General features: G+C 39.2%; 1 protein-coding gene across 1 annotated transcript in view; it reads left to right on the top strand.

The window, feature by feature from the left end:
* mta3 (metastasis associated 1 family, member 3) overlaps positions 1-12,692 on the top strand; it is a 43,488-nt gene that overhangs the window by 27,458 nt on the left and 3,338 nt on the right. Inside the window, exons 5-11 of the mRNA XM_041815239.1 lie at positions 1,332-1,395; positions 1,853-1,970; positions 3,586-3,688; positions 4,302-4,401; positions 4,494-4,682; positions 9,938-10,012; positions 12,587-12,645. Of these exons, the coding sequence (XP_041671173.1) occupies positions 1,332-1,395; positions 1,853-1,970; positions 3,586-3,688; positions 4,302-4,401; positions 4,494-4,682; positions 9,938-10,012; positions 12,587-12,645 (708 nt within the window). The remainder of the gene's footprint in view (positions 1-1,331; positions 1,396-1,852; positions 1,971-3,585; positions 3,689-4,301; positions 4,402-4,493; positions 4,683-9,937; positions 10,013-12,586; positions 12,646-12,692) is intronic.

The raw sequence follows: 12,692 nt of genomic DNA, 5'->3' as shown, positions 1-12,692 counted from the left end.
CAGCCGACCAAAATCATTCAAAGAGGGCACTAGTGGCTCATCCAGAAGGTCATAAAAGAACCCAGTACAACATCTGCAAGACAAGATGGCCGCTGAGGACGCAGGTGGTTTGTTGGGCTCCCCTCAAGTCCTCCTTACTTTTAAACTTCTGTCATTTCTTTGTATTTTAATACATTTTTCTTTGAACACTTTTAATTGGAAAGGAGTGTCTCCAAAGGTTCTGCTTTAATTTAAGATTAAAAATACGTCAAGTTGAAGTTTTGTGATGAAAGAAAAGTAAATTTGTTGTTTCTCTTTTGACTGATCCTGCTGGTTCCTATTGGCCATTGCCTGGGACTTAAGGATAACCGCACCAAACCAAGCTTAACGTGGCCAGTTAACAATATTAATGCTGTTAAATGCTGTACATTTTATGAACTGTTTACTCAAAGGCCAGACTAGGGATAGGAGTTGGAAATTAGCTGTTGCTATAAACTCTGTGCAGCACATCAGCTTCATGCTCTGTTATTAAACTGTGTTAAACTGTATGGTCCCTATCAAATAAGATAAATTCAATTCAGTTCAATCTAAAGACCTGCAGGCCTCACTTGACTCAACAGTAAGACAAAGACTGGGCAAAAATGGCATCCATGGGGGAGTTGTAAGGTGGGTCCCACATTCGAAACACACCAGCAAGTCCACATTTAAGTGTGACAAATGTACTTAAATTAGAAATCAGGAATGGAGCAAATAATTTTTCACAGCACTGTATATTAAATGAACAAGACTCTCTTCTGATTAAGTAATTGAAATGTAGTGGTAACACCAGTGAGGATGCAGCTAACTTTCAATATGAAGAAGTAGATTTTCAAAGTGTGCCTTTCACACCATTTTTTTTCTAAATGACTTCCTATACTTATGGGCATACTTAAGTTCTTTTCCTCGCTTTTTGTTCTTCTTCATTCTTTTAGAGATCAAAAAATGTCTGCTTTGTTCACCTCTAATAATGTTTTTGAAGTATGAGGTGCAAGCCAAAAACTGCAAGTCACTGGCTGTTTTACATAGGGGTTTAATGTGTTACATTTGAGTCAAAATGTCAGAAGTTTGTCATTGTTATTGCCTTTAATTTGTTCAGGATCATGTGCTAACATTTTTTTATGGCCTTAAATGAAGACTAGCATGTACAAGCAGAGCAGACAGATCTGAACCATACTGCACATCATCTGCAGGCAGTGCTCTTGAATGGTCACTCATCCAGCCACGAAAAAGACAAACTACCTCCACTCACTTCCTGTGTCAGTGACTGACACAATGTTTTTCCGTCTTTCCCTCTATTTCTGTCTCTCCATCAGGGGGAAGTGCAGTGTTGCATTGTTGAATGAGACTGAAGCCGTTCTTTCATACCTTGACAAAGAGGTGAGTCAGAGAAAAGAAAACAGGAGGTGTCATTTCTTTGTTTATTTGTGCTTGTGAAGGACTATATGTGTCGTAGCAGGTTAGGGTCACAGTTTATTATTGCCTTTTTTTATTTTTCTCCAGTCACAACAACTTAAAGTAATGCACAAGGCTGACACAACCGATTACTGTCAGTATTCGTTTTATTTTGAATTCATAGTTTGGTCCAAGAAATGTAAGAAAATAGATATCCGATTGGCAGTTTATTGAAAAACAGCAGGGAAGACCTTTAAATGCATAAGAAAAAGAAACTGTTCAGGAATTTTCGCAGACAAAATAATCCAAATAAGTTAATACATAGTTTGCTTGTTTCTATATCATTTTGACAAAAGAATTTATCCAATTTATAAGCTAGAAAGGTGTTTTGTAGGTCCAAATTGACTTTAACTTCTTGTAATTAATTTGTTACTCCTTTCAGGATACATTCTTCTACTCACTGGTGTACGACCCAACACAGAAAACTCTCTTGGCTGACAAAGGAGAGATCAGAGTGGGACCTCGCTTTCAGGCAGACGTACCTGAGATGCTACAAGAAGGTCGGTGTGAGCTTCACCCTAAGTGACTCACTCAACGTGTGCTAATTAATTACGCCTACAGTTTTTTTTATACATCTCTCACCTCATTATCAACAGCTGATGTTTGTTTGTGTGCAATCAGTCTCGAAGGGCAAATGCTCAGAAGAGCTGTTGCTGTGTGAAGGGGTAAAAATATGTAGTTTTTATTATAATAAGGGAGGGAACAGCAGGTATTTTTGCCTCTTAAAAGAGAAAATAAACAATTAAGTATGCTAAGTTTGTTCAAAAGCACAATAGATTTCTTTTTTCCCCAAGTTTCTGCTCTAATCATAAGAAAATAAAGAGTATGGTCATGTATTACATGATGCCATTGGAATTCATAGCTTTATTCTCCATAAATTCTTTTTATAAGGGTAAAAAAGGGATGATTGCTTTTTCCCAATACTTTTCGGATGTGTTTATCAAGGTAACTACTATTTTGCATTGTTGATATTTCCTTTGTTGTCTGCTAGTTTGTTTGTTTATTTCAGTATTTATTCCATATTTGTAATAAAATCTGTAATTCTAGGATCAAGCTTTGAGCTTTTTCAGGGTTGTTCTCTTGCTAATGTAAAAATGCACTATATTGACAAAAGTATTTGGCCACACCTGTTTATTATTGAATTCAGTTGTTTCACTCAGTTCTGTTACCACAGGTGTATAAAATCAAACACCTAGCCATGCAGTCTCCATTTGCAAACATTTGTGATACAAAATGGGTCATTCTGAAGAGCTCAGTGACTTTAAGTGTGGTGGATGCCACCTTTGCACTAAGACAGGCCATGAAATTTCATTCCTGCTGGATATTCCACAGTCAGCTGCAAGTTATATTATTAGAAAGTGGAAGAATTTAGGAACAACAGCAACTCAGTAAAAACACAGAGCGGGGTCAAGTTGAATGGTAAAAGTCACCAATGCTCTGCTGATTCCATTAATAAAGAGCAAAGAAAATAGTAGTAATAGTAATTAATAAAGAATAAAGAGAGGAAATGTATTCTGTAGCGTGACAAATCACTCTTCTAGGTTTGACAGTCAGATGGTCGAGTCTGGGTTGGGTGGATACTGGAAGATAGTTACCTGCCTCGCTGCGTTGTGCCAACGTTTGGTGAAGGAGGGATAATGTATGGGGCTGTTTTTCAGGTTTGGGCGAGGCCCTTTATCTCCAGTGAAGGACAATCTTAATGCTTCAGCATACCTAGATATTTTGGATCCTGCTATGCTTCCAACTTTGTGGCAACAGCTTAGGGAAAGCCCTTTTCTAGTCCAACATGACTGTGCCCAAGTGCGCAAAACAAGGACTATACAGACATGGTTTGATGAGTTTGCTGTTGAAGAACTAGACTGGCCCTCACAGAACCCTGACTTCAACCCAATCTAACACCCTTGGGATGAACTGGAAAGGAGATTGCAACCTCATAAATGCTCTACAGAATGAATGGGCAAAAACTCCCACAGAAACAGTCCAAAACCTTTTGAAAGGTCTTCTAAGAAGAGCGGAGGCTGTTATAGCTGCAAAAGGGGGGCCTCCTTCTTTTACTTCAGCCCGTTTTAAAGCCCGTGAATCGTACATCATGTGTTGTCTCTGTTTTTCCGGCAGGTGAGGCAGACGACAGGGACCAGTCCAAGCTAGAAGAGAAGCTGTGGGATCCAGAGTGTCCACTCACCAATAAACAGATAGACCAATTCCTAGTGGTGGCACGGTAATACCTTATCTTTGGCCAAATAACAACATTTAGACGGCAAATTCATAAACTGACCTTTACCTCATTGAAAGCATATGTCATTTAATCTTTACTGCTGCGGAAATGTGGCCCTACCTTTTCTTAACGTTTATACCTACATGGATAAAACTAAGGAGGAAATGTTTTTGTACTCCAGATGACAAACAAACATATAGCAGCAATACCATGACCTCAGCTGACAAAACAAATGCACAATGTTTTGTTCATGGGCTCCAAAGAATAAGTAATTTTAATTTTTGACATTTCCAATGATATGTGATTAATCTCACCTTATTTACATTTTAATTTGAGTGCTGAAAATTACATTAAAAAAATGATAACGCCATATTTGTGTCCTTGGTGAAAAGCTATTCAATGTTTATGAATCATTATGGAGTCATTTGTGATTACATGCTTTCTTTGCTCCTGATTACTGAAAGGTTTTTTCAGAGCTGTGTGTTATTATCTGGTTGTTTTTCAGCAAAAACTAATTTACAAAAACAATAAGCTTCACTGACATAGATGTATGATGCTACAGTAATGACCAGCATTTTTAATATATTTTCTTTTTGTTTGTGTGCATTTATTTCAGGGCGGTGGGGACCTTTGCTCGAGCGTTGGACTGCAGCAGTTCAGTCAGACAGCCGAGTTTACACATGAGTGCAGCTGCAGCCTCACGAGATATCACACTGGTGGGTCAGACGCAAAAAAAGACAAACAGCAGCACCTGATTGGGCTTTACTGACAGATTATAACCACTACTTTGTGTCTGTTCTGGTTGCAGTTCCATGCGATGGACACACTGCATCGTCATAACTACGACCTGTCCAGCGCGCTCAGTGTGTTGGTCCCGGCAGGTGGCCCGGTGCTCTGCAGGGACGAGATGGAGGAGTGGAGCGCCTCAGAGGCCGCTATGTTTGAAGAGGCACTAGAGAAATACGGAAAAGACTTCAATGACATCCGACAAGACTTTGTAAGTTTGTGTTTAAGCCGTGCCTGTGTAAAAGTGGATAAGAATAGTAGAATTATTGAAATCTTGAAAACAGGTTGCACCATGAGACACTGTCGTATATGAAAAGATTTAAACCAACTCCTTAAGTGAGAATTTCCATCTTGCTCAGCTAAGTCCACAATCTGAAGCTTCTTTTCAGCTGTGTAGCTCTTTCAGTACCAGCTGTTTTCGCCATGTGGACCCTGTAATCCTGCCAGCTACTGGCATAGTAGCTGTAAAGTATGGCCCCACTGCCTGTGAGTCTCCTGCTCACCTCTGCTGATCATTTTCTTTGATTTAGGAGGTTTTTTTCTATCAGATCCGTGCTTATAAGCATAATAATGACCAAATGAGCAAGTATAGCTGTTAAAAAATGGCGCCAACCCCTTGGTCTGTCACTGTATATCATAACATGTTTTGAGCAGGGATGCTGCCACTTGAAATACACAATAAATGCGGCAGATTTTCAATTGCTGCAATCACTTGAAGTAATGGATAGTGGCAGCTGTTTCTTAAAGTATTGATGGCACGAGTCTCAGCATGTTATTTTGCTGTATTGTTTGTACCGGTATAAGGGACAAAGCTCATGATGGTAAAATAGATATTCAAAGGGTGTCTTATTCACTTGAATACAGGGCAGAGTTTGGATGTTACAGTTGTTCTTAGAAACATCATAGCTGCAGTAATTGTAGGGATATAGATATAAGTTTAAATGAAATAAGAAAGAATTAAAGAAAAAAAGCCATGCTATGGGAAGAGTAGTTGACTGGCTTGAATGTAGATCACATTGTTTCAAAAGACAAATAAAAGTCAATCTATTTACAGCCGTTAAGGGTGTCCATAGCTAGTAACTTTTATTTTTTCTGTGTTCTTAATGTTAGAAGTTTTTTTTTACTGTAATCATAATTCATCCTAGCCATAAATCAAAAGAAAACAAAACAGGTTATGGATGCAGCTGTTAGCCTTTTGTCTTCAGAAGGGAAATCAGTAGTGCAAAGGCAGTAGGTGGGGTATCAAGACATGCTAATCTCCGCGAGAGGATTAGACAAGAAGGACAGGAAAAACATGCTACACTTCTGAATATCCAGTTTGCCCTCAATTCAGAAAACTCTACATCTGTTGTTCATATAGCACCCTGTAATTATATCCACGTTTTCTAGTTATTTATTACAGGTATCAAATGATTGATAAATGTGGGGTTGCCTACTCCGTTGTTTTAGGAGAGAAATGCCCACTGCTATTGACTTCAAAGGTGTCTGCTCAGTGCAGATAATTTCTCTTTTTTGTAGAATTGTGATCTGCTTGAGTCTCCTCTGTTTTAGGGATATTTTTTCACAGCTTGAAAGCTGGCTGTTCTATACGTATTTATGTAGTTTGAAAATCAGCTACTGTGCTATAGGGTTTGGGATAAATATGAGCAAACATAAGCATGTATTCTGTTTTTAACATACTGGTATATGCACTATATTAAGTATTATAAAAGTGCTATAAAAGTATTCGCTCATCTGCCTTGATTCACATATGAACTTAAGTGACATCCCATTCTTAATCCATAGGGTTTAACATGACGTTGGTCCACCCTTTGCAGCTATAACAGCTTCAACTCTTCTGTGAAGGCTTTCCACAAAGTTGAGAAGTGTGTTTATGGGAATTTTTGACCATTCTTCATCAGGACTCTGTGCAGGCCAGTCAAGTTCATCCACACCAAACTCTCTCATCCATGTCTTCATGGACCTTGCTTTGTGCACTGGTGCACAGTCATGTTGGAACAGGAAGGGACCATCCCTAACTGTTCCCACAAAGTTGGGAGCATGGAATTTTCCAAAATCTCTTGCTGTGATGAAGCATTCAGAGTTCCTTTCACTGGAACTAAGGGGCCAAGCCAAGCTCCTGAAAAACAACCCCACACCATAATCCCCCCTCCACCAAACTTTACACTTGGCACAATGCAGTCAGACAAGAACCGTGGCGGCGTGCTTTACACCACTGCATCTGACTCTTTGCATTGCACTTGGTGATGTATGGCTTGGATACAGCTGCTCGGCCATGGAAACCCACTCCAAGAAGCGCTCTATGCACTGTTCTTGAGCTAATCTGAAGGCCACATGAAGTTTGAAGGTCTGTAGCGATTGACTCTGCAGAAAGTTGGTGACCTCTGCGCACTATACGCCTGAGAACTATACGCTCCATCATTTTACGTGGCCTACCACATTGTGGTTGAGTTGCTGTCGTTACCAATCGCTTCCACTTTGTTGTAATGTCACTGACAGTTAACTGTGGAATATTTAGGAGTGAGGAAATTTCATGACTGGACTTGTTGCACAGGTGGCATCCTATTACAGTACCACCCTGGAATTCACTGAGCTCCTGAGAGCGACCCATTCTTTCACAAATGTTTGTAGAAACAGTTTGCATGCCTAGGTGCTTGATTTTATACACCTGTAGCCATGGAAGTGATTGGAACACCTGATTTCAATTATTTGGATGGGTGAGTGAATACTTTTGGCAATATAATGTATCTCCTTTTAAAACATGGCTGTGTTGATAACTCAGTTTTGATTGGTCAATTTTAGCATACTAAGCTTCGCTGATTCTCTAAACTAGACTGCTGTGAGTGATAAGATCTTTAATTTGGAGATGCAGATGTGATCCCTGAGCCAGGAGGACGAAATGTAATCATATCAGTCAACTGAAAAAGTCTGGTTTATTTAAAGTTGGCCTGTTTACTTTTGGAAAAAGGAAAAGACATCAAAGACTGAAGGGTCAAACATAAAGTTAGGGGCTACAACAGATGTAATCAACTATGTTGAAGATTTTAAGGTTTTTAAAGTTAAAGAACATGACAGCACAGTTTAACATGTTGAGGGAGAAAAACCTCTGTGTTTTTTAGCTCTGTGAGTTCTAACAGCAACAAATACTGATTTTAAGCAGGTTCCAGAGTTGGTCATTGCCATGGAGGATGTTCCAGCTGCAGGATCTTAGGTGTTTTTTCAGTGAAAGAAATTAAATCCTATTAAAATCACTGCTATCAAAATTTTGTTTATGGATTGATTTCTTAAGTAAATCACCATTTATAACCTGTAAACTACATATTTACTCTTATTTACAAACACCAAAATGGTAAATGTATGTTAAATTTTTTCCCACTGATTGCTTTTCATTAGTCGATATTCATCCTTTTAGATGTACTTTGCATTCATACACCCCTGACTTTGTCCACCAAGGATCTCCCTCAGCCAACATGTCAACACTAAAAGCTGTGCCTTCAGGAGTTTAGGGGTTTAGTCTCTTCACAAAAACCCTTGGACATGTAGACTGATGAAGCTAAGGTTTGAATCTTTCACCTTCCAAATCCCAAAAACATCTCCCTAACCCCTGAGGCTCAGTTTAATGATATGGAACAATAGATATAGTATGGGTGGGCATTCCTGTTTTAAAAAGGCAGTGAAAAAGAGAAAGGGCCTGTGTCATTAGTGCAAATGTTCCAACAAAGGTTGTGCGTTGATTTCAGTTTTAGGTGGAAAATGTGTCCTGTAGACCAATGGTCACCAACCTGCTGAAACTAAAGACCCTATAATGTTAACAGAATGCTAGATCTACCTGCCAAAATTAATTGAAAAAAATAAATCAGCTGATAAAATTTCAGTTTCCCCACATTTAGGGCCTGTGTCCATTGCTGGCTTTTTGGCGTTGGCAGCACTTTTTAAAATTCAGAGCCCATGTTGCCTAGCCTTCTGAGGTGGAGAAAGCGCCCTCATCATCAGCTGTTTTTGTCGCCACACTGAAAGCGCTCTCAGTTGAAAACCGTTCAAGTTTTGGAACAGCGCTGCACTCATCAGTGCCACATCTCCCTCACTTACCAATCAAGATCAAGAAGGGGCGGGACTTCTGACAATAGCAGTAGTGAAACAGATCTGACTCATTATTATTCATCCTTTTTTTTTTTTTTTTTTTTTTTTCTTTTTGATAGTTTCCAAGTCTGCAGCAGCTGCCTGTGTCAGGATAGGATTCCTTTACGTTTCTGTGATATTTCCTTGAAACACAGCAATACCAAGAACGTAGAGCTATTTTACAGTATGTTGCAGATTCTACTGAGGAAACTAATCTGTGAGCAATGACTGTATTACCACCTTTTTTAAAATGATAGATGAAAAATTTGTATTTAACAACTTATGTAGCCTAATATGAAATGAAACTCATAAAAATATCCATCATTTGTGTAAATAAAACACTTTTAAGACCAGAAAAATGTATGCAAGTTTTAAGCACATTTGCAGCTGTTTGGTTACTTGTTACTAATAAACCAAAGGGTCAGAGGGACACCACACAAGATTGGTGACTCCTGTTTAAAACATTTAAGACATTTCACAACACCAGACTGTAAACTTTGATACCAAACTAGCATACTTCACATGTTATTATTACCTAATATGTGACCATGGCAGCAAAAATTATAGTCACCTCTTATTTTATTTACGTACAAATAAACAAATTGTAAGCAAACTGCAAAATATGTTTGAAATGTTCCTGTGCTGTCTCTCTCTTTTTTGGTAGAGTTGGGTTGGCTTAAGATCTGTATTTATTTTTTTAAGCTTTGGTTCTTTCAGATCCTACTAATCAAAAGAACAATTGAAATTGTATTGTTTCCATTTATATTATAGCAAAAAATTCTTGAAAATTTTGACACCCTTTAGTGGCTTTAAAACTCACATAGCATAAAAATGGACAGGAAGAGAGTTCATAATACTGGAGAAAGTGTCTTCAGACTGTATTTTGGCACTTCTTTTTATGAAAATGTGTCCCGTTGAACATTTAGATTGATCTACATATTAATTAAACCAACCAGAGCCTTGATAAAAGACCAAATTACACATTTTTACAGCCCTCTTTCCGCCCTCAGCAGTTGAGTATTTGATCCTCTTGAACTTTCCTAACCCCTCGCTTCTACCTAAGCTGAACAGTAAAGACAGGATACGTGTGTCTGCGGTGGCACCAGGTGCTCATGAATACTTATTAAACGTGTGAATCACTGTGTGTGTATTCTCAGAATCAGGCAAAGCCGGTAGCTTTCAGCCTCTGTGGTCACGATGCCTCTCGTTCATGAATATGCATGAAGGCTTTTCGCACCCAGATGGCAAGAACATGGGATATTAATATCATTAATTTGCTCTCTGTCCCCTCCCCTCCCCCTCCCCCTTCCCCTCTCCCTCTCCACACGTCTCACTCTCCTGATGAAGCTGCCATGGAAGTCTCTGACAAGCATCATAGAGTACTACTACATGTGGAAGACCACAGACAGATACGTGCAACAGGTGAGACTCATTAAGGACTCTTGAACAATTATATTAAGATTTTCATAGATTTCATGCCCATTTTGTTAAATGGTTATAATTGATATAACAGTAAATGAAGACAGAGGTAAAAATGAAAACTTAATGTAGGAATTTCTTGTTACCCCTTTAACTTGACTATATATAATACTCTCTTATATATGCTGCATAATGCTTTTGCTAGACTGTCATTGCTCACCATGTTAGAGGTTGGTACTCCAGTGATTTAATACAACACTTAAGAAAGAGTTGGAGGACTGAAAAGGGCATTTTAGAGTGAATTGATAAAATCTGAACTTTGGAAGTTGGATCGTACAGTCCCCACATTGTTATTCAGTATAATATTTTATTTTATATGCTAACTTATCTTTAAATGTCCCTGTTTTAAAGAGGGTTTCAGTGAATACTATAACTTTCCAAACTTGAAGAAACTCTTAAAAGAAAAATGCTGAGTAGCACTCCTTATCCCCTGACAAATCGACTTTTTTTTCTATTGAAAATTTATGGGAAATTTAAACAAATTAAAGGGAGGCATGTTATGCATCACAAAAAAGACAACTGTAGAAAGTTCAGAAAGATAAACATTAAATCAGAGACAGCATCCATGTCTCACAGTTCTGCACAGTAAATCATCACTAATTCTAAAGCACCTACTGTCATCAGTTGAAATCCAGAGCAGATGTGTCCCTGAATACGATCTGCAAAACCTGTATTTAGATGGCCGCACATGACAAAAGTTTAAGCTTAACTTTAGGCCTGATTTGCTCTCTCTGACGAGTAGTGAGTGTATCAGTGGGTCAACTCATGATTGAAGCCCGAAGAAACAAGACATATTGGCAATTTAGCAATTAAGTCATTTAACAAACAGGAGCCTCAGTAGCATGTGAAGAAACCATTCACAGCCACAACAGCCTGGCACCTCCTCATGCTGGTCACCACTCTGGTCACACACTGCTGTGGGATGGCATCCCATTCTTCAACCAGCATTTGCCCGCTTGTCGGCCATTTTGGTTGTGTTGGTCACTCTGGCATGAACAGCACACCCAAGCTGATCCCACAAGTGTTAAATGGGGTTGAGGTCAGGGCTGCTGACAAGCCATTCCATCCTCTCCACTCCGCTCTGTGGAGGCGAGCATTGTCATCTTGGAGGATGGAGTTCAGTCTGACACTGTGCAGATATGGGATTGCCACTGGTTGTATCTCCTCTTGTTATCTCGCTGCTTTGAGATTGCCTCCACTGATGACAAGCCTCATATTTCCAGGGAGGAGGATGCCACTCAACACTGTCACACTGCTTCCATCAAAAGATGTTACCCAGTCGGTGCAACAATCAGCATAGTGTTTTCTACTTTGACTCTACAATTCATCAGACATGAGCAGAATCTGGACTCACTGCTTAGTGTAACGTTCCCCTACAGGTTCCTGTGCCCAGTTCACCAGTGCAAAGGGGCCTGATGGTGAAGGGCAGTCATGGAAGCCCTATGAGGCCAGAGATTGGCTGCATGCTGTCTTTTCCAGATTGTTTGGGCAGAGATCCATCGGCCATATCATCCAATCTTTTTGGATGTCATCTTCTTGGGACGCCCACTTAACAGCCTGTCTAGCATCCCCCATTATATGGAACTTGACCTTCCATTTGGAGTTGGTATTAGGGCTCGCTCTAAATGATACTGCAACTTGGTTTTGGTGAACACCAGCTTGAAGTTGACCTATCACACGTAATATGTCCAGACCAGTCAAACGTGGCACACCGATTCTTGGAGCAAACACCTTCTGGCTACTGTAGTGGGGCCCATGCTCACAGGTGCTGACAAATAGGTGCCAATCAGGCGCCTGGTTATGAGCACCTTTGGGTGCCAAATATTCAAAACAAGAGTCAATAGCAACAGCAGAATAAGCTGTTTGGCATTGGCAGAGATGATTTGGAAAATTCTGCATGAGCACAACCCACATACTCAGCTCTGCTGCTCATCCAACAAACACATGTTCCCTACAAATGTGACACTATTTTAAAGGGAAATATAAAGGCTTTCCATCTGTATAAGATTTGTTGCCAAGAAGCTTTTTAATAACAAAGAAATAATCTACCAAACACAAATGTCTTTTCTTTTTGTGCTAAAATTATATGCAGTATTGTTTGAAACTGTCTTTATTTTTGTACTCTCTAATGTTTTTCAAACCATTTAAGATTTCAAAATCATTTTAGTGTGTGGCCGACCTTATAATTGCAGGCAATCTGGTTCTTATTTAGCATTATGACAGTAAAAGAAGTGCTACAACATAAGCACTGTTAACGGATATCTCATGTAATTTTGGTGTGTACATAAATAAAGGTGACTACCAGATGTTTCTTGTGAAGAATACAGGAAATAGCACCCTTGAGATGCATTAGCATATTCTACACTCATCACTGATTGGCAGCCAAAAATAACACAGATGGATTACATTAATCTCAGAGGTGTTAATAATGACTTAGAGGATGTTCATGAAAGACAGACAGCTGTAGATTCCTTCAGTTGTTAATGAATTAATCCTGTGTGTTTTTTCCCTGAGCAGAAGAGACTGAAGGCAGCAGAGGCAGAGAGCAAATTGAAGCAAGTTTACATCCCCACATAGTAAGTCCCTTTATGTCGACTTTTTCATTGTTGGCATTATTACTGTG

The sequence above is a fragment of the Cheilinus undulatus genome, linkage group 20 (genome assembly GCF_018320785.1).
Source record: "Cheilinus undulatus linkage group 20, ASM1832078v1, whole genome shotgun sequence".
NCBI classification, from domain to species: domain Eukaryota; kingdom Metazoa; phylum Chordata; class Actinopteri; order Labriformes; family Labridae; genus Cheilinus; species Cheilinus undulatus.
This window is presented reverse-complemented; position numbering and strand designations above follow the sequence as displayed.